General features: G+C 47.3%; 1 protein-coding gene across 17 annotated transcripts in view; it reads right to left on the bottom strand.

The window, feature by feature from the left end:
• CLASP2 (cytoplasmic linker associated protein 2) overlaps positions 1 to 20,047 on the bottom strand; it is a 963,528-nt gene that overhangs the window by 878,027 nt on the left and 65,454 nt on the right. For all 17 annotated transcript variants that reach the window (XM_029589622.1, XM_029589627.1, XM_029589623.1 and 14 more), the window contains exon 2: positions 18,544 to 18,622. In XM_029589622.1, the coding sequence (XP_029445482.1) occupies positions 18,544 to 18,622 (79 nt within the window). The remainder of the gene's footprint in view (positions 1 to 18,543; positions 18,623 to 20,047) is intronic.

Genomic DNA, 20,047 nt, shown 5'->3' with positions numbered 1-20,047 from the left:
GGTTTCTTAGATATATGCGCCATTAGGCCAGCAATACACTGATCAGCGACCAGAGGCGTGAGTCTCGATTTTTTTTTTTTTTAAACATGTCCAAAAGGTTTAGGCGTCCACCTTAAGCATCCAAAAATTAGGCACCCAACACCTCGTCGTCCCAATGCCTAGGCATCCCTAGGATAGGCGCTGTAAAGCAGAGTTGCATACCTGTAAAAGGATTTCTCCTAGGACAGCAAGATATTAATCCTCACACATGGGTGAATCCCTAGCTACAGGTTGCTCCCCAACACAAAAGAGGACCAACAAGCACCAACTAGGTGCCAACAGGCACAACAACCACGGTGCTGCTGGTAACAGAGGGGAAGACAGCCTGAACCCAAACAATGGGCCCTAGGGAGGGAGAGTTGGGTTCTACACCTCAAAGAGATTCTGGAGGACAGACAGCAAGGGTTGCTTACCTGTAACAGGTGTTCTCACAGGACAGCAGGATGTTAGTCCTCACATATGGGTGACATCATCAGGATGGAGCCCAATCACGGAAAACTTCTATCAAAGTTTCCAGAACTTTGACTGGCCCCTACTGGGCATGCCCAGCATGGCACTAACCCTGCAGCCAGCAGGGGTCCCCCTTCAGTCTTATTTGATAGCTACAGACAGTGCCGAAAAAATACCTGTTACAGGTAAGCAACACTTGCTTTCTCACAGGACAAGCAGGATGGTAGTCCTCACATATGGGTGAGTACTGAGCTGAGGATATCCGAACATGCACAAAATGTACCCAACGGCGTGCAACAGGTACAACAACTGGGGTGGAGTTTGCTAGAGGGCATCCTGAACCCCACCGGGCAGGCGGAAGGGTGTTGGTACGTCACGTTGGAAATAGGTTACGCAGGACAGACTGGCCGAAGATGGAATCTTGTCTTCCGGCTTTGTCCAAGCAATAGTGGGCTGCTGTCACCACTCACGATCAGCAGGGTCCCGGCTCTTTGGCGTTTCCAGCGCATGGTGTCATCGGGCGGCAGCGGCGTTCCACTATGGAACTCGGGCCGAGACTCCACCCCCTTTAAGCACGTCATCTCCGGAAGTCCGGCGAATTGTGCGGGAGAACCTCAGTACTTAAAGCCCCGACTTCAGCATAACCTCGCCTCAACTACAGGCTTCTTGTACTGGTGCTCTTTTTGGATTCTGTTGGCTTGCTTCCTGCCTCGACCCGGACCGGATTTGGATACTCTTGCCTAGCTGCCTGCCTCGACCCGGACCGGACTTGGTTACTCTGGCCTTGCTCCCTGCCTCGACCCAGACCGGACATGGATACTCTTGCCTTGCTACCCGCCTCAACCCGGACCGGACTTGGATACTCTTGCCTTGCTACCCGCCTCAACCCGGACCGGAGTTGGACTTCCGCTTGGCCGAGGTAAGACTGTTAACCATCAAGGATTCACTAAATCATAACAGTTAGCCGAGGCCATGGATCCCGTGGATTTAACAGCCCTACAGGCCATCCCCGGGTTAGCTTCTCGCATCCAGCAGCAGAAGGGGGAGCTGAATCAGGTCACAGGAGTACTGGAGAGACTAGTCGCAAGAATGGACGCGTTCTCAGTCTCGAATCTGGCCACTCCAACTCCTCCCCCCATAATATGTCTAACTCTTCCCCCCACGATTCAATGGGAATCCGCAGTTATGTCAGGGATTTATCAACCAGTGTCGTATGCATTTCTCTCTCCAACCTGCAATATTCACTACGGATAGAACCAAGGTCACATTTATTTTGTCACTATTGGAAGGTCCAGCCTTGGCATGGGCCTCTCCTTTTTGGGAGCGAGAGGATCCACTCTTGGACAATCTAACACAATTCCTAAGAGACTTTCGTCTAATCTTTGATGAACCGGGCTGTTCTACGTCTGCAGCAGCAGAATTACTTCAAATAAAGCAAGGGTCCCGTTCAGTTTCGTACCTTAGCCACGGAATTATGTTGGGGAGAGAACAGTCTCACGGCCATTTTTCGACAAGGACTCTCTGAAATCATTAAAGATCAACTGGCAGGACGTGAGATACCCGACAGTTTGGAGGAATTGATTTGTCTGGCTATTCGTTTGGATCTTCGAGTTCAGGAACGTTCTCGAGAGAGGCATGCTGCGACGACCAGTACGCCTGGCGCCGACCTTTCAACGACCTTTCAACAACCTATTACGAACCCCCAGGTTGTTGAGCATCCAGCAGCATCTGAGGAACCCATGCAAATTGACCTCAGGAACGGTCCTGAGGTCCTACATCCCTACCTCCCCCCCCCCCCCACCCTCCAGTTCTTACCTACTGATCTTACTTGTATATAGACTCCAGTTAGTAACCTGCTTAAGCCTTTATATATAAGCCTTTATTTATAGACCTGTATATATATATATATACCTGTAAATAGCCTGTTACAGTTGTTTGATTGATTTAATTTCTTTGCCCTCTGCTCTATGTATATTCCTCCCTGTTTCCCCTCCCCATTGATTGTAATTTCAGCCTTTCAGTTACAATGTGAACCGGTATGATGTATGCTTAATAATGCCGGTATATAAATGTTTCAAATAAATAAATAAATAAATAAAATAAATAAATAAATAAAATAAAATAAATAAATAAAATAAATAAAGTAAATAAAATAAATAAAATAAATAAAATAAATGAATGAATGAATGAATGAATGAATGTTTATACTGTGCAGCTCCAGGACACTTTGCTAACAAATGCCCGAATAAGTTGGGAAACTTTCGGGCCTAGGCTTGGTGAGAGAGGCCTCCTTAGGTCCTATTACCCCCTCTCCACAGATTCTACTTCCGGTGGCCTTAAAGTTTGGACTAGAGACATTTCAATGTCAGGCCTTTATAGACTCCGGAGCCGCAGGCAATTTCATCGAGGAACAATTGGTTAACAAATTCCGTATTCCCACCGAGACTCTCAAGACTCCTTTGGTAGTCTCATCCGTCTCAGGACAACCAATTGGAGAAAGAATTACTGCCAGGACCCAACCCATCAACATGACTACTGGAGTCCTTCATCATGAGACTATCCAGTTATTTATCTTACCTTCCTCAGTCAATCAGATTATTTTAGGACTACCCTGGTTGAGGCAACACCAACCTCACCTGGACTGGGGTAGTTTGCAACTGGTGAAATGGAGCCCCTACTGCCAATGCAACTGTCTATCGACTGTTCATCCACTCAACCTTATCACATCTGAGTCCACGAAGATCCCAGCTGCCTTACCCAAGCAATACGCAGAATTTCTTGACGTCTTTAGCAAACAACAAGCCAAGACTCTACCACCACATCGTTCCTACGATTGTGAAATCGAATTAATCCCGGGTAAGGAGCCTCCCAGGGGTAGAGTCTATACTCTATCAGAACCCGCATAAAGAGCCATGACACAATATATCCAAGAAAATCTGGCAAGAGGATTTATTAAACCTTCCTCCTCTCCGGCGGGAGCAGGATTTTTTTTTGTTAAAAAAAAAGGATGGATCATTACGGCCGTGTATCGACTATAGAGGACTAAATGCCATAACAAAGAAAAACCGATATCCGATTCCGCTAATATCAGAACTTTTTGATAGTCTAAAAGGAGCAAAAAAAATTTCGAAACTCGATCTGCGTGGAGCTTATAATTTAGTCCAAATCCGGGAACAGGATGAATGGAAGACTGCCTTTAACATGTATGATGGACACTACGAGTATCGGGTCATGCCGTTCGGCCTATGTAATGCACCGGCAGTTTTCCAGAATATGATTAATGACATTTTTCGTGACCTACTATATTCCCATGTCATTGTTTACCTGGACGACATCCTAATTTTTTCTAAAGATCTACAACAACACCAGCTTCATGTCAAGCAAGTTCTACAACGTCTTCGAGACAACAAATAAATTGTGAAACTGGATAAATGTCTCTTCCATCAGAAGGAGTTACCATTCCTGGGATATATTGTTTCACAGGAAGGCTTACGCATGGATCCGGAGAAACTTAAAGCCATTTTGGACTGGTCTCAACCCACTGGATTGAAGGCTTTACAGAGATTTTGGGGGTTTTCTAATTATTATCGACAATTCATTTCCGATTACTCTACAATAGTAGCCCCCCCTTACTGCCTTAACAAAGAAAAAAGCACCAATTCAGAACTGGCCCGTGGAAGCCATTCAGGCGTTTCAGCAGCTAAAACAAGAATTTACCAAAAATCCTTGCCTTATACGACCTGACCCAGCTAAGCCTTTCATTGTAAAGGTAGATGCCTCAGCTGTAGGTGTTGGAGCTATTCTCTTACAACCCTCTGATTCTAGAACACTACATACCTGTGCCTATTTTTCCAAAAAATTTTCACCGGCGGAGAAGAATTATGCCATAGGAGAACAGGAATTATTGGCGATCAAGGCAGCTCTGGAGGAATGGAGACATCTTCTAGAGGGGGCCAAACATACTGTTCAGATCTATACGGACCACAAGAATCTTGCCTACCTATCACAGGCTCAACGTTTAAATCCCCGACAAGCTCATTGGGCATTATTTTTCAGTCTGTTTGACTTTAAGATACATTTTCGGGCTGCTAAGAAGAACGTTAGAGCAGATGCATTATCTCGAAGTTTTATTCCTAAAGATACTGTGGAACCATGTCGCCATATAATCGATCCAGCCAGGATAATGGTGGCAGCCACCTTTACAGTTCCAGTGGGGAAAACTGTAGTACCTAAGAGACTTCGACAAAAAGTTCTTCAATGGGCTCATGATTCCCAGTTCGCAGGACATCCGTGGATCCATAGAACTAGAGACCTTGTCTCACACTCTTACTGGTGGCCTAAATGGAGATCTGATGTGAAGAGTTATGTGGACTCCTGCGCTACTTGTGCTGCCCATAAGATTCCGCGACAACGACGGGCTGGATTACTGCAACCACTACCTATTCCAAAGATACCCTGGTCACAGATTGCCACCCAAATCACAGTATTTCCTTCTGCCTCCGTCAGAAGGAAATACTGTGATTTGGGTGGTCATTGACCGGTTTTCTAGAATGGCCCATTTTATCCCTCTCCCCGGGCTACCCACCACCTCAGAATTGGCTCAACTGTTTGTATGGCACATTTTCCGTATCCATGGGTTACCCTCTAGTATTGTGTCAGACAGGGGGGTGCAATTTACAGCAAACATTTGGAGGAATTTATGCAAGAAGCTTCAGATCAAGTTAGAATTTTCATCAGCCTACCATCCTCAGTCCAACAGGTTAACAGAACGCACCAATCAGTCTCTAAAAACCTTCTTACGATGCTATGTGAATCAAAGACACGATGACTGGGCATCCTTGTTACCCTGGGCCGAACTATCACATAATAACCATGTTACCCAAGCAAGTGGAACTTCACCTTTCTTTTTAGTCTTTGGGAGACATCCACGGATTCCTCTTCCTATTGCCACACCCTCATCCTGCCCAGCTGTGGATAAAACGGTACAATCTATGACCAATCTCTGGGAGGAGACACGAAAACTGTTGAGACGAACTTCCAGCAGAATTAAAACCAAACCCGACAAAAAGAGGAGAAAGGGCCCTTCCCTTCAACCAGGGGCCTTGGTGTGGTTAAGTACTAGGAACTAAAATTTGCACCTAAACATGTGGGACCATTTCCGGTGATCAAACAAATTAATGAAGTTGCCTTTAAACTCCAGTTGCTTCCCACTCTTCGTATCCATAATGTGTTCCACATCTCTTTACTAAAACCAGCAGTATTGTCCTGGCCTTCTAAGAAAATCACTCCCTCTTTGATACAGGACGACACAACATATGAGATTAAAGAAATATTGGACTCCAGGAGACTTAGAAGGAGAATACAATATTTAATAGCATGGAAAAATTTTGGTCCTGAGGAAAATTCCTGGGAACCACGTGAGAATATCCGGGCATCTCGGTTACTTCGACGATTTCACCAAAAATTTCCTCATAAACCTGGTCCGGGGAATTGGAGGAGAGAGCCTTGCGGAAGAGGTACTGTCACCACTCACGATCAGCAGGGTCCCGGCTCTTTGGCGTTTCCAGCGCATGGCGTCATTGGGCGGCAGCAGCGTTCCACTAAGGGACTCGGGCCGAGACTCCACCCCCTTTAAGCACATCATCTCCGGAAGTCCAGCGAATTGCATGGGAGAACCTCAATACTTAAAGCCCCGACTTCAGCATAACCTCGCCTCAGCTACAGGCTTCTTGTACTGGTGCTCTTTTTGGATTCTGTTGCCTTGCTTCCTGCCTCGACCCGGACCGGACTTGGATACTCTTGCCTAGCTGCCTGCCTCGACCCGGACTGGACTTGGATACTCTTGCTTGCTACCTGCCTCGACCCGGACCTGACTTGGATACTCTTGCCTAGCTGCCTGGCTCGACCTGGACCGGACTTGGACTTCCGCTTGGCCGAGGTAAGACTGTTAACCATCAAGGATTCACTAAATCGTAACAGTTGCGAAGGTATGGAGAGAGCGCCAGGTGGCAGCCCTGCAAATGTCAGGAAGTGGCACCGATCTTAGGTGTGCTACTGAAGTCGCCATGGCCCTCAAAGAGTGTGCTTTAACACGGACTTGAAAAGGAATGCCTGCATGCTGGTAGCAAAGAGATATGCAGTCCGCCAACCAGGACGAGAGAGTCTGCTTACCCACAGGTTGCCCTAATTTGTTGGGATGGAAAGAGACGAATAACTGAGTGCTCTTCCTGTGGGCAAGTGTACGGTCTAGATAGAAAGCCAGAGTCCGTTTACAGTCAAGGGTATGCAGAGCCTGTTCCCCTGGATTGGAATGGGGCCTGGGAAAAAAGGTAGGTAGTATGATGGATTGATTAATGTGAAACTCCAAAACTCCTTGGGTAAAAACTTAGGGTGAGTGCGGAGTACCGCCCGGTCCTGCAGGAGTTTAGTGTAAGGCGGATAGGTAACTAGGACCTGTAACTCACTAACCCTGCGAGCTGAAGTGATAGCTAAAAGGAAAATCACTTTCCATGTGAGATATTTTAGGTCACAGGAGTGAAGAGGCTCGAATGGTGGATTCATGAGCTGACCAAGAACCAGGTTAAGGTCCCAAGAAGGGGCCGGAGGACGTAAAGGTGGCTTGATATGGAGCAAGCCCTTTAAAAATCGTGTTACAAGTGGTTGTACTGATATAGGGACATACCCGACACCTTTATGGAAGGCAGCTACCGCACTGACATGCATTCTGATGGAAGAGATTTTTAGACCAGACTCTGACAAATGCCAGAGATAGTCCAAAAACCTTGGGATTGGACAGGAAAAGGGATCAAGGGACTGCGAAATGCATCATGATGTGTACCTTTTCCATTTATAGGAATAAGATTTTCTTGTGGAAGGCTTTCGTGAAGCAATCAGGACATGAGAAACCGAATCTGAAAGGTTAAGTGGTTGAAGGATTAATCTTTCAACATCCATGCCATCAGGGACAAGGCCTGAAGATTGGGATGGCGTAGGCATCCGTCGTTTTGAGTGATCAGATGCGGGTCCGTTCCCAAGGGAATGTGCCTGCAGATGGACAGATCCTGGAGTATGGGAAACCACACTTGGCATGGCCAGTGAGGTGCTTCCAGGATCATGGTGCCTTTGTCCTGATGTAGCTTCACAAGAGTCTTCGAAAGAAGAGGAAGTGGCGGGAATGCATAGAGCAGACCGGTTGCCCACGAGAGGGAGAATGCATCTCTAGGCTGAGAGCGCTCGCTCCAAATGAGGGAGCAGTAATTGTCCACTTTGTGGTTCTGAGGGGACGTAAAGAGGTCTGTCTGGGGGTATCCCCATTGGCGAAAGATTGAGGTCGCTACAGAGGGGTTGAAAGACCACTCGTGTGGCTGGAAGACGCGACTCAGTTTGTCTGCCAAGACATTGTCCACTCCCGGCAAGTAGGTGGCCCTGAGGTACATTGAGTGGGAGAGCGCTTCCGCCCAAATCTACACAGCTTCCTGACACAGGAGGAAGGAGCCTGTGCCTCCCTGCTTGATGTACCACATGGCCTCCTGGTTGTCTGTCTGAATCAGGATGACGTGATTTGATAGGCGTTCCTGAAAAGCCCTGAGAGCATATCGCATTGCTCTAAGTTCTAGGAAGTTTATTTGATGTTTGGCTTCCTGTGCAGACCAAGATCCTTGTGTCTGTAGATTGTCCACATGGGCTCCCCACCCGAGGTTGGAAGCGTCGGTGGTGAGAATGAGTTGAGGATCTGGCACTTGAAAGGGCAGTCCCTGGAGGAGATTGGTCTGATCTTTCCACCAGGCGAGAGACAGACGGAGTGAGTTGGTGATGCGGACAATGGTCGACAGAGGCTGAATACCTTGAATCCATTGTGACCTCAGAGTCCAATGCATGAGTCTCATGGCCAGACGGGCCATTGGAGTAACATGGACTGAGGACGCCATGTGTCCTAGCAGGACGAGGAATTGGCGAGCTGTTGCTGTATGTTGAGACTGCAACTGGTGAGCGAGGGCCACGAGTGTTAGTGCTCGTTGTTGAGGTAGAAAGGCTTTTGCCTGTAAAGTGTCCAAGTCTGCCCCAATGAACGACAAGGTTTGAGATGGGACTAAATAGGATTTCTCGTAACTGACGAGAAATCCTAGAGAAATTAGAGTGTGTAGGGTCAAATTGAGGGACGACCGAGCGGCTTGCTGGGTTGGAGCCCTGATTAACCAGTCGTCCAGATAGGGGTAGACGTGCACACCTTCTTTCCTGAGGAAAGCGGCTACAACTACGAGACATTTGGTGAAGACTCGTGGTGCAGACGCTAGGCCGAAAGGAAGCACTCGATATTGATAGTGCTTTGGGCCTACTAAAAACCTGAGGTACTTGCAATGAGTTGGAGTGATCACAATGTGTGTGTATGCGTCCTGGAGGTCCAGAGAGCAGAGCCAGTCTCCTCTTTGTAAAAGAGGTAGAAGCGAGCCCAAGGTTACCATCTTGAACTTTTCGCACTGGAGGTACTTGTTGAGAGCATGTAGGTCCAGAATTGGACGAAGCCCCCTGGATTTTTTGGGGATCAAAAAGTACCGGGAATAGAACCCTAGGCCTTGCTGCGAGAGTGGGACGGGTTCTATTGCTCTTAACTGGAGAAGAAGGGAAACCTCCTGCTCCAGAAGGACAGAGTGGTCGGATACTCTCCACGCCTGCAGAGGTGGTGAGTCCAGTGGAAGAGTAAGAAAGTTTAGGTGGTAACCCTGAGCAATGATTGCTAGCACCCATTGGTCGGTTGTGATTGATTGCCACATGTTGTGAAAGTGGCACAATAGACCTCCCACTGATATGCTTGGCAGAGGAATCAGACTGCTGCTCTCCAAGTGAAAGTCAAAAACCAGAAGCAGGCCCCAGCTAGGGAGCTGCTTGTGGCTTTTGCTTTCGGGCCTGGCGAGGCTGAGGCTTTTGATAAGGTCTCGTAGTTCAGGACCTTGCTGGTGGAGGATAGTACTTCCTTGGATGGAAGAATGACTTCTTAAGAGTCCTTCCTGAAGGGCTGTCTTAAGGGGAAGTCGGATGATATCGATGAGAGCTGTTTAAGGGTCTCATGATGGTCCTTTAATTCAGCCACTGTTAGCTGGATCTGCTCACCGAACAGATTGTCTCCTACACTTGGTAGGTCAGAAAGCCTGTCTTGTACTTCTGGGCGAAGGTCAGAAGATTTGAGCCAGGCCTATCGTCTTGCCGAAATAGCAGCTGCAGACACTCTAGTAGAGGTGTCGAAGAAATCATAAGCTGTACTTATCTCATGCTTTCCTGCTTCAAATCCCTTGTTGACAAGGATTTGAAGCTGGTCTTGGAATTGTTCAGGCAGGGTTTCAGATAAGGCCTGTATCTGTTTGAAGATGACCCTATTGTATTGGGTCATATACAGCTGGTAAGCAGCAATTCTGGAGATGAGCATGGCTCCTTGGAACACTCGTCAACCAATATTGTCTAGGAACTTGTGTTCCTTAACAGGAGGGGTAGATGAGGGAGGCTTCGTCCTTTTTGGCTTTCTTTTGAGCCGATTCCACCACAACTGAGTGGTGGTCGAGCTGAGATTTTTGAAAGTCGGGGACTGACTGCACTAAATAGGTAGTGTCAGTTTTTCTATGGACTGGGGCAATGGATCCAGGGTTTTCCAAGTTCTTTTTGAGGAGATCAAGAAGAACTTGACGAATGGGAATGGAAGTGATCACTTTAGGGGCATCCAGGAACTGGAGCAACTCCATCATCTGGTGCCTATCATCCTGCTCCATCTGAAGCTGAAAAGGGACCAACTCAGACATTTCCTTCACAAAATTAATGAAAGAAAGGTCCTCTGGAGGAGAACGCTTTCTACTTTCAGTAGGAGAGGGAGGTGACGGTAAGTCATCGGTGTCTGAAAAAGTATCATCACCCCAGGTGTCATAAGGATCAGCAGACTGACCTGTAGGACGAGAAGGGGGTTGGATACCCGAAGGCCCCGGCCGAGGCTGTGAGAAAATCGAAGGAATCGCCGGGGGCACCGTGGATGGCCTGGAGGGCATCGGTGCCAGTATCAAAGGCATTGATGGCGCCGACGTACGTATCGCCCCCGATGAATGAATCAGTGGCGAGGGACGAATTGGCATCGATGGCTGAGGCAAAACTCCTGAAGGAGGGATGCGGAACGGTGTTTCTCCTCCCGATGAAGCTGTCAACGGGGAGCGCACCGAAGCCATTGGAGACCCGGGAATCACCGGTGGAAGGGCAGTTATGAGCGCCTCCATCCGAAATAGCAGCGGTGCCAGCACTGCTGGAATCGGGTCGATGGCCGGTTCGGTGCCAAAGGGACCTGGAGTCGTTGCATCGCCTTGTCGATGGCCTCCTGGACCAGCCGGTCCAGTTCTTCTCGGAGACGTGGAGCAAGCAGCCCCAGCTCCGGAACAGAAGAGGGAGGCAGAGGCATAGCTGGAGGAACCACCTTTACAGGCGGAATCGCGGCTCCCAAACCCCGATCAGGTGAGGGTGGCCTTGATGACCCGGTCGCAGGAATGGTTGGTGCCTTTCCTGGGCAGGGCTTCTTAGACGGTGGCGAGGTCGATGATTTCACTCCCTCGACGGTCCAAGACTTACGATGCCGATGTTTCTCCCTACGGGCGCCGATGGCCGTGACGACGTCTATGCTGGTGTGACGTCAACATGATGGATGGCGTCGGGGTGTGAGCACGGAAGAGGAGTCCCATCTTCTCCATCCTTGCCTTGCGACCTTTGGGTGTCATGAGGGCACATTTGGTGCAAGTCAGGACATCATGCTCTCGGCCTAAACACATTACACATACGCCATGAGGGTCTGTGATAGACATGGTGCAAGTACAGTCCAGGCACCGGCAGAACCCCGACGCCATGGCCATAGAAAAAATCGAGCCGCGGGATGGACGATGGCCAGCAGGCCACAAGGGCCAAACTCGACGGTAATAGACGGAAAACTGTCAAAAAAAACTTACCGGAGTACCGCGGCTAGAGAGAAGTTAGAGGAGGGACCCCTGTGGGGCAATTTAACGTTGTTAATTCCGTGAGGAAAATTCCTGTCAGGAATCTCCACAGAGCTCCTAAACCGCGAGGCTACTGCAGCGCGGAAAAAAGAAGACTGAAGGGGGACCCCTGCTGGCTGCAGGGTTAGTGCCATGCTGGGCATGCCCAGTAGGGGCCAGTCAAAGTTCTGGAAACTTTAATAGAAGTTTTCCGTGATTGGGCTCCATCCTGATGATGTCATCCATATGTGAGGACTACCATCCTGCTTGTCCTGTGAGAATGGCTAAACCTGCTGTCACATCAGCCATCCCTTTCTGGACAATAGTGAGATGTGAACTTGTGGAGAGACCTCTATGTCACAGCCTTGCAGATCTTCTCCATGGGAACTGCTCGCAAGTGGGCCACCAACCTTCCCATGGCTCTGACAAAATAAGCCTTGACATGACTCCCAGGATGCAGTCCCGCCTGGGCATAACAGAAAGAGATGCAATCTGCTAGCCAATTGGATAATGTGTTTGGCAATGGCAACTCCCAATCTATTTCTGTCAAAAGAAATGAAGAGTTGGACCAACTGTCTGCTCCAGGTAGAAGGTTAAGGCTCTCTTGCAATCCAAACTGTGCAGTGCTCGTTCGCCTTGGTGCAAATGGGGCTTGGGAAAAAATGTTGGCAGGCAGATTGACTGGTTAAGATGGAAATCCATCACCACCTTAGGCAGGAACTTAGGGTGCATATGCAAGACCACCCTGACATGATAAAACTGAGTATAAGGTGAATAAGTCACTAAGGCCCGGAGCTCACTTACCCTGAGCACTAAAATGGCCATCACCAAAAATATGACCTTCCAGGTCAAGTACTTCAGGTCCCAGGCATGCAGCGGCTCAATAGGAGCTTTCATCAGCTGAGCTAGCACCACACTGAGGACCCAAGACACAGCAGGATGCCTTAGGGGAGGCTTCAATTGAAGCAAGCCCCGCATGAACCATACAACTATAGGCTGTACAGAGAGGCATACCAACTACACCTTGGTGGTATGTGCCAATTGTACTCAGATGAACCCTAATGGAGTTGTTTTTTAGGCCAGCCTCCAATAGGTGCAGAAAGTAATCAAGCAGTTTTTGTGTCGGACAGGAGAAAGGATCTAAGGCCTTTTGCTCACACCACACGTTAAGCAAAACCTCCTCCACTTCAGTCCACAGGACTATCTGGTGGAAAGCTTTCTAGAAGCTACCAGGATCCAAGACTCATCTTCAGAAAGATCAAGCAGCTGCAGAATCAGCCTCAACATCCAGGCTGTGAGCGACAGGGTCTGGAGATTGGGATGCTGCAGCCTGCCCTGACCATGCGTGATGAGGTCTGGGGAAGTCCCCAGACTGATTCATTCTTGGAGGGACAACTCCCGCAGGAGTGGAAACCAGACCTGTCTCGGCCAGTGAGGGGCTATGAGGATCATTGTCCCTTGATCCCGTCGCAGCTTCAGGAAAGTCTTCATTACTAGAGGAATCTGAGAATATGCGTACAGAAGGGCCTTCCCCCAATGGTGGGCAAAGGCATCCAAGGCTGATTTGCCGTCCAACCTGTACAGGGAGCAGTACTGAGTCACCTTTCTGTTGCAGGGGAACACAAACAGATCCACATCTGAAGTGGAAGATCCGATTCGCTCTCCCCTGGTCCAAGGACCACTTGTGGGGCCCGAAGGTTCAACTCAGTCTTTCCGCTATTACATTCTCCGTTCTGACCACATTGCCCAGAGCACCATACCGCGTGATAGAGCCCAGGACCAGATATGAACCACTTACAGACACAGGCGGTACGACCCAGTGCCTCCCTGTTTGTTGACATACCACATTGCTACTTGGTTGTCTGTCTGGATCAGGCAATTTTGTTTGACAGCCAATCTCTGAAAGCTCATAGACCATACCTGATCAGCCGGAGCTCCAGGAAATTGATTTGACATTGGGCTTCCTGGGCGGACCACAGGCCCTGGCTGCAGAGCTCAATTACATGAGCACCCCACCTCAGGGTGGACGCATCCGTAGTAAGGAAAATTTGGGTAGTGGGATTTTGCAAAAGTATTGGCTCATACAGAGCTGGTAGGAAGTAATGCAGGCAATGAACATCGCCCCCTGAAACACCTTCCAAGAGTGTCCAGCGCTCTGTGATCCTTCCCCAGGGTAACGAGGCATAGGTCCGAGAGCGCTTGGCCTTCTTGAGAGTGGATTCGACCACTACCGATTGGTGTGCCGGCTGACACTTTTCGAATCCGGTAGTCTGTTGGACGAGGTAAACCCCGTCCACCTTGCTGCTCAGGAGGAACCGTGATGGGGTGCTTCCAAATCCTCAACACCAACTCCTTAAAGATCTCGTGTACTGAGACCACCTTGATCTCTTTAGTAGCCTCCACAAACTAAAGAACTTCCAGCATCTTGTGCCTGGCGTGCTCCTCTGTCATAAACTGACAAGTGATGGCCTCCACCATCGCGCATACAAAACCTGTGAAGGTCAGGTCCTCAGGCAGAGACCTCCTTCATTCCTCCGGAGGAGACAACAATTCTGAAGGGAAATCCTCCGAGTAAGATTCTGCAGTGTCCTCCTGCCAGGGGTCATATGGGGCATCATCCTCAGGATGATGGACGGGGCGGGGGGGGCTGCAGGCCGCTATGTCAGCACTTATCTCGCCAGAGCTCCCCTCCTTGGAGGAACCGGCAACTATTATCACATAAGATGGGGGGAGCATCGCTGCCCCGCCATGCATCAATAGCCCCCCAGGAAATGGCGCCAGCTGGGTCGGTAACACCCCAATGAGCACATTGTTGGAGCTGCTGTTGGAGTGTCACAGAGACAGCACAGGCACCGGTGCCATTGGTGCCACCGGCTCGATGCCCTGCAGCGCCCGATCGACTGCCAGCTGGACTTTGCACTCCAACTCTTCCTCAAATGTTGCTGATGCCAAAACAGAGGAATGAGGGGTGGCCAAGTAATCCTCAAAGCCCCAAGGTGGATTGGCAACAGACACCAGGGCTGGTGGATATCGTCGTGGACTCCCGGCATAGATGGAGAATAGGCACTCTTCGCTGCGGGGTCGCTTCAGGGGCATCACGCAAGCGCCGGCACCGTGCATAGACAGCGACCAGTGCTGATGCTTCCTTGGCTTCCCTTGCTGCTCAGCCTGGTCTTTCCCCAGTGCCGATATCAAAGACAACAAACCCAATGCCCTTGACCTGGAAGAGACCGACATGGGCCGGTCTCCGGCGCTCCTATCCACCGGCAGCATTGATGGAGCGTACAGCCCCACCGATATTAATGGCTCCTTGTCCATTGGTGCGGCTCCTTGGTCCTTCGGCGTTAATGCCACCAATGTCTATGCCAATGGCTTGGACTTTCTCTCCCCAAACAGCTTCTCCATCTTGTCGAGGTGAGCATGACATCCCTTCAGGATCATTTGATCGCACAGGTGGCACCCCCTGAATGTCGTGCAATACCCCCAGGCAGAGGATGCACACATCAGGCACATCCGTAATGGACAATATCCTTGGGCACTGATGAAAACCCAATGAGGCCATGATGAAATGAATTAAAGGGACAAAAACAACATTGGAGGTGGTGGGTAACAGACACCAGTGGGCAGCAAGGCACTACTGCCATGCGGGACGAATCAAAAAAAAACTTACCAAACTGCTGAAAAACCTAAGACACAGGGGAACCAAGGAGGACCCAGACATAAGAAAAAAAAAAATGAAAATGATCAGTGGAAAGCTTTCCAATACTTTTGTTAAAACAAAAAACACAAGCTCAGTAACCACGATGCAAAAACTCCGCGGGAAAAAAAAAAAAAAAAAGACTGAAGAGGGACCCCACGTGGATGCATGGTACAGGGCATGTTGGGCATACCCAGTATACCAGTCAAAGTTCTAATTTTCCATGGCAGGCTCCACACAATAATGTCACCCATGAATGAAGACTATCATCTTTTTTTCCTAGGAGAAAAACTTAAGTTCACAGCAAGGCTCAACTTGCATGCACAGGTAGGCAGACAGCCACTTAAGGCGCCGTTTAACTCAGGCACACAGAATAATAGGCCTGCCTAAGCATCCAAAAACTGGATGCACAACTTGGATGCATATCTAGACGCCCACACCGGACCGACAATCCTAAACAAAGCAAGTGAAATGCCGTTGAGGCCTACCACGCGTCGCGCAGCGAAAAAGCCTCAGAGCAGGCACTAACTTACAGAGGCTGCTCAACCTCCCCAGGCCACCCACGTCCCTTGACCTCCCATGGAGTGGGATGAATGTTGTAATGGCACACCAAGTACAAAGACTGGGGGAGGGAGGAAACCCTACACCAATGTGTGAATCGGTTATTTACTCTTTCGGATAGTAGAAAGACTAGGGGGCACTCCATGAAGTTAGCATGGGGCACATTTAAAACTAATCGGAGAAAGTTCTTTTTTACTCAACGCACAATTAAACTCTGGAATTTGTTGCCAGAGGATGTGGTTAGTGCAGTTAGTATAGCTGTGTTTAAAAAAGGATTGGATAAGTTCTTGGAGGAGAAGTCCATTACCTGCTATTAAGTTCACTTAGAGAATAGCCACTGCCATTAGCAATGGTAACATGGAATAGACTTATTGTTTGGGTACTTGCCAGGTTCTTATGGCCTGGATTGGCCACTGTTGGAAACAGGATGCTGGGCTTCATGGACTCTTGGTCTGACCCAGTATGGCATTTTCTTAATAAGTCTAAGTCTCAGTCTATAAGTCTCAGTCTGTCAGTCTCTATATATATATTTTTTTTTTTTTTTTTTTATTTATTTATATTTTTTTTTAAACTTAACTTAGCTCAGCCTTACCTGACAGAGTACAGAGACTGTCTCCAGCTGCAGGAGGAAAGGGCATGTGCATCACCGCAGTGTTCGGCTTCCTGCACCTGCTGCCTTTCAGCTGTTTAAACAGCTAAGTGCATGCCAGCTGAAAACCAACTACTGAACCAAGGCACACCTCTGAGGGACCATGGAAATCACCTCAGGAATTCTCAACTGGGGAAGGGATCATTTGGTATCACTGCAGGAGAGTGGGGCGAATTAATTTCCTTATTTCTCCTTTTCAAATCAAAGCAATCCCTTATGGGGAGATGCACGTCCACCATCTGCTGGAGATAGAGAATACTGGCAGGCTGATGTCACTGAAGGTGTATATATACTGTGATATTAGTTTGTTCCGTCTCCAACTGCTGGTAGAGGTGCATAATCCACTTGTTCTGGATTCATCTGACTGGATGCTAAGTAAACACAGAATGAAATTTGAGGTCCAGCTTTACTAGTTTAAAAAACAACAAAAAAAAAAAAAATTAACTACACACTTGACAGACGTTCTTATCCTGAATTTAGCAAGGGAAACAGTGCAGGGAAGGAAAAATTCAATCAGCATTTTGTGGTGCACATGACAGCGGCACAAATAACTATGCAGGTATACAAGTGCCTTTTGTGTAGCTAGGGGCCAACAAGGAAGGTGACAATTATGAAAAGATCTACCTTGTTGGTGGTACTTAACGATAGATAGATATATATAGATATATAGATATATATATATATATATATATAAAAAGAGAGAGAGAGAGAGATCTATATCTATCTCTCTATCTATAGATATCTATATATATCTATCTCTCTCTATATCTATATATATACTCATGTTTTTCTTCCCCTCCTCTGCGCTGAGCCCCCAATGTAAGGCCCTGGATCATTTTCCCCAGTCCCTTCCCTCTTTGCTCTATCTCTTGGAATTCTTTGCTTTGTCTCACACGTCCTACCCCCCCCCTCCCCCTCCCCCAACCACCACCACCAATTCTCCTTATCTTTCTCCCTCACTTTTAATCTTTCATGCTACTTAAGAAAAGCTCCATGAAGCTGGTCAAGCACTGTTACTCTCACTTCACACAGCTGATCAATAGGACATGGAAAAAGCAACACTTGAGAGAAATATTTCCTGCATCCAGATCATCAAAGGCTGTTCAGGACTGGTACTCCACCGATGAAAATCACTTGCCAGTTCAGATTTTACAGTAACCAGTGGCAACCAGAAATTTTGCAAACTGTACTCAGAATGACCAAAATTTGCAAAGTAACCAGATTCTTGAACCAAAGGTATGCAAATACATCATAAAAACAAAGTATGCGCTAATTCTGAAAACTAGACCAATATTTTAGTCTGCAAAGACTAGATTACACACCCAATACAAAACAATATGTTGCAGTAAAACCACATCATAAGTTTTTAATGCAGATAATTAGATCTTATTTCTTGCCATATCATTTTACTGTGGTGCTCAGATTTACATTTTGGAAGCCCTGAGGTTGATACCTCTGGACTTAGAGATGTATAACACTGTGTTTTTTCAGATTACTGACTTTAAAGGCGATCTACTGCAGATTGTTCATAAACAATCTCTGATTACCAAAGACACAGTTTGAAAACCATTTTTTAAATAAGGGTTTTTTTGTTTTGTTTTTATATACAAGGTGCACACAAAGGTTAAACAAAAAAAACATACAGCAATATATTTTTATTGGCCTATCTTAACACAATTTCTCAACTAGTTGATGGAAGATGGAAGTTGACACTTCCTTCCTCAAGTCCAAAACATTTGTGTGCTACTGGAAACCCTGCCTTTTCATTTGATTTTTCAGTCATATTACAGTCATGAAGAGGCCACAGCGACTCGCCTAGAGCAGTATTAAATCCTGGTGAGCCTATCTGTCCTCTCAGACATCCAATGCAAGAGCTAGCAATCTCTAGACAGAAAAAGGAAAACAGAAACAGTGTCCCTATCCTCTTGATGCTATCCTCTTAAAAAAAAAAAAAAAAAAATGCAGATCCTGAAACATTCCAAGCTATGTTTCAGCCAGCTGAGACTTCTGAAGGGTAGAAAGAAACTCACCAAGCATGACAGTCCACAAGTTGAATGGGACTGGGGCAATAGCTGCAGGGCATGTGAGGGAAGGGCTGTAGGAAAACAGGTGAAGAGAAAAAAAAAAAAGAGTACATCCAGTTCTTTACTTACCAGATCCCACATAGGTTTTGAAGCGCTCTAACAATCTGTCTGCTAAGGCACTCAGAAGATCTAACCCAAGTAATGCCACCTACAAAATAAAGATACAATAATACAGATATATATATATATATATAAATATAAAATAAATATATTTTTTACATTCATTTTTCGGCACTTCAAAACAGATTATATTCAGGTACTGTAGGCATTTCCTTATTCACAGAGGTCTTACAATCTAACTTTGTACCTAAGATGAGGGTAAAGTGACTTGCCCAAGGCAAACAAACAAATTACCATGGAACTGCTCAATTTTACAGAAAAAATAATAATCTGCCCTTTTCCTGCTGGCCCCATTTCAAGGAAAACTGTTACAGCAAACAAAGCAAAATTTGCTTACTTGTAAACAGGATTCTCTGTAGTCAGCAGGATCAGGCAATCATAATGCATGGGGGCATCATTCGATGACACGGACACATCCAGCTCTCGGAGCTCAGTAAAAGTCTCTCTTAGCAAACACTGGAGTTCTTGCTTCCAGTTGCTGCCTCATGAGCCCCTCTGCCTCCTCCAGAGCTTAAGGTTTAGCAAGGCCATCAACTCCCCAATAAGTCACATTAAGTACGACTGATTTATCCTGTCAATGGAGAACCCTATTTACAGGTAAGCAAACCTGTTTTCTCTGTCAACATGAAGGACTGAATCAGCAAGAATGCATGGGGAGACCCTAGCTGAGGGTTTCATGGCCCTGGGTATTACATTCGTAACCTCTTGAAAGACAGCCAGGCCCCCAAAAGGTGGAAAGTGAACTATTGGGTGGCCAGGCTGCACGGAACTGCTTGTCCAAAGTTAGTCTCCTCAGGACCTGCTAACCAAACAGTAACTGGACCATGCAGCAGGTTTGCTTATATCTTCAAAAGAAGTGGGCCGGCAGATCGACCACTGAAACCGCCATGACTCTCAACTGATAAACCCTGACAGAGTCTGTAATCCAGAAGCCAACCGGCACATAATAGTGTGCTATACAGCCTGCTAGCCAATTAAGAGTCCATTCGGCAACTGTCCTTCACAATCAATCGGGATCAAATGATATGACCAACCGAGAAGCTCGAAGGTCAGGATGAGTTTTCTTTAGATGATACACAAGGGCTCTCTTACAAATTCCAGGAGCGAAGAAGTCCATTCTCCTTGGTGCACATGCAGTCTTGGAAAGAATGCTGGCAGAACAATCGCTTGGTTAAATGTGGAAAGCAGACACATTTTGGAAGTACGGAGAACAACCTAAATTGTGAAAAAAAAAAACTGCAGGTATGGCGAATATTAAACCAGAGACTGTAATTTGCTTATTCTTCACACTAAGGTCACAAGAAAAAAAAAATTTCTGGGTGAGATACTTAAAAGTCCATAGACTCAAGAGGTTCAAAGGGCGGTTTCACGAGTTGAGCTAGGATTATGTTGCAGTACCAAGTCACTGGTGGTTTACTGACCAGAGGCTTTGAATGCCATAGGCCTTTCATGA

This window comes from Rhinatrema bivittatum, chromosome 2 (genome assembly GCF_901001135.1).
Source record: "Rhinatrema bivittatum chromosome 2, aRhiBiv1.1, whole genome shotgun sequence".
NCBI classification, from domain to species: Eukaryota; Metazoa; Chordata; class Amphibia; order Gymnophiona; family Rhinatrematidae; genus Rhinatrema; species Rhinatrema bivittatum.
Note: the sequence above shows the minus strand (reverse complement) of the source record. Positions and strands in the feature narration are given on the sequence as shown.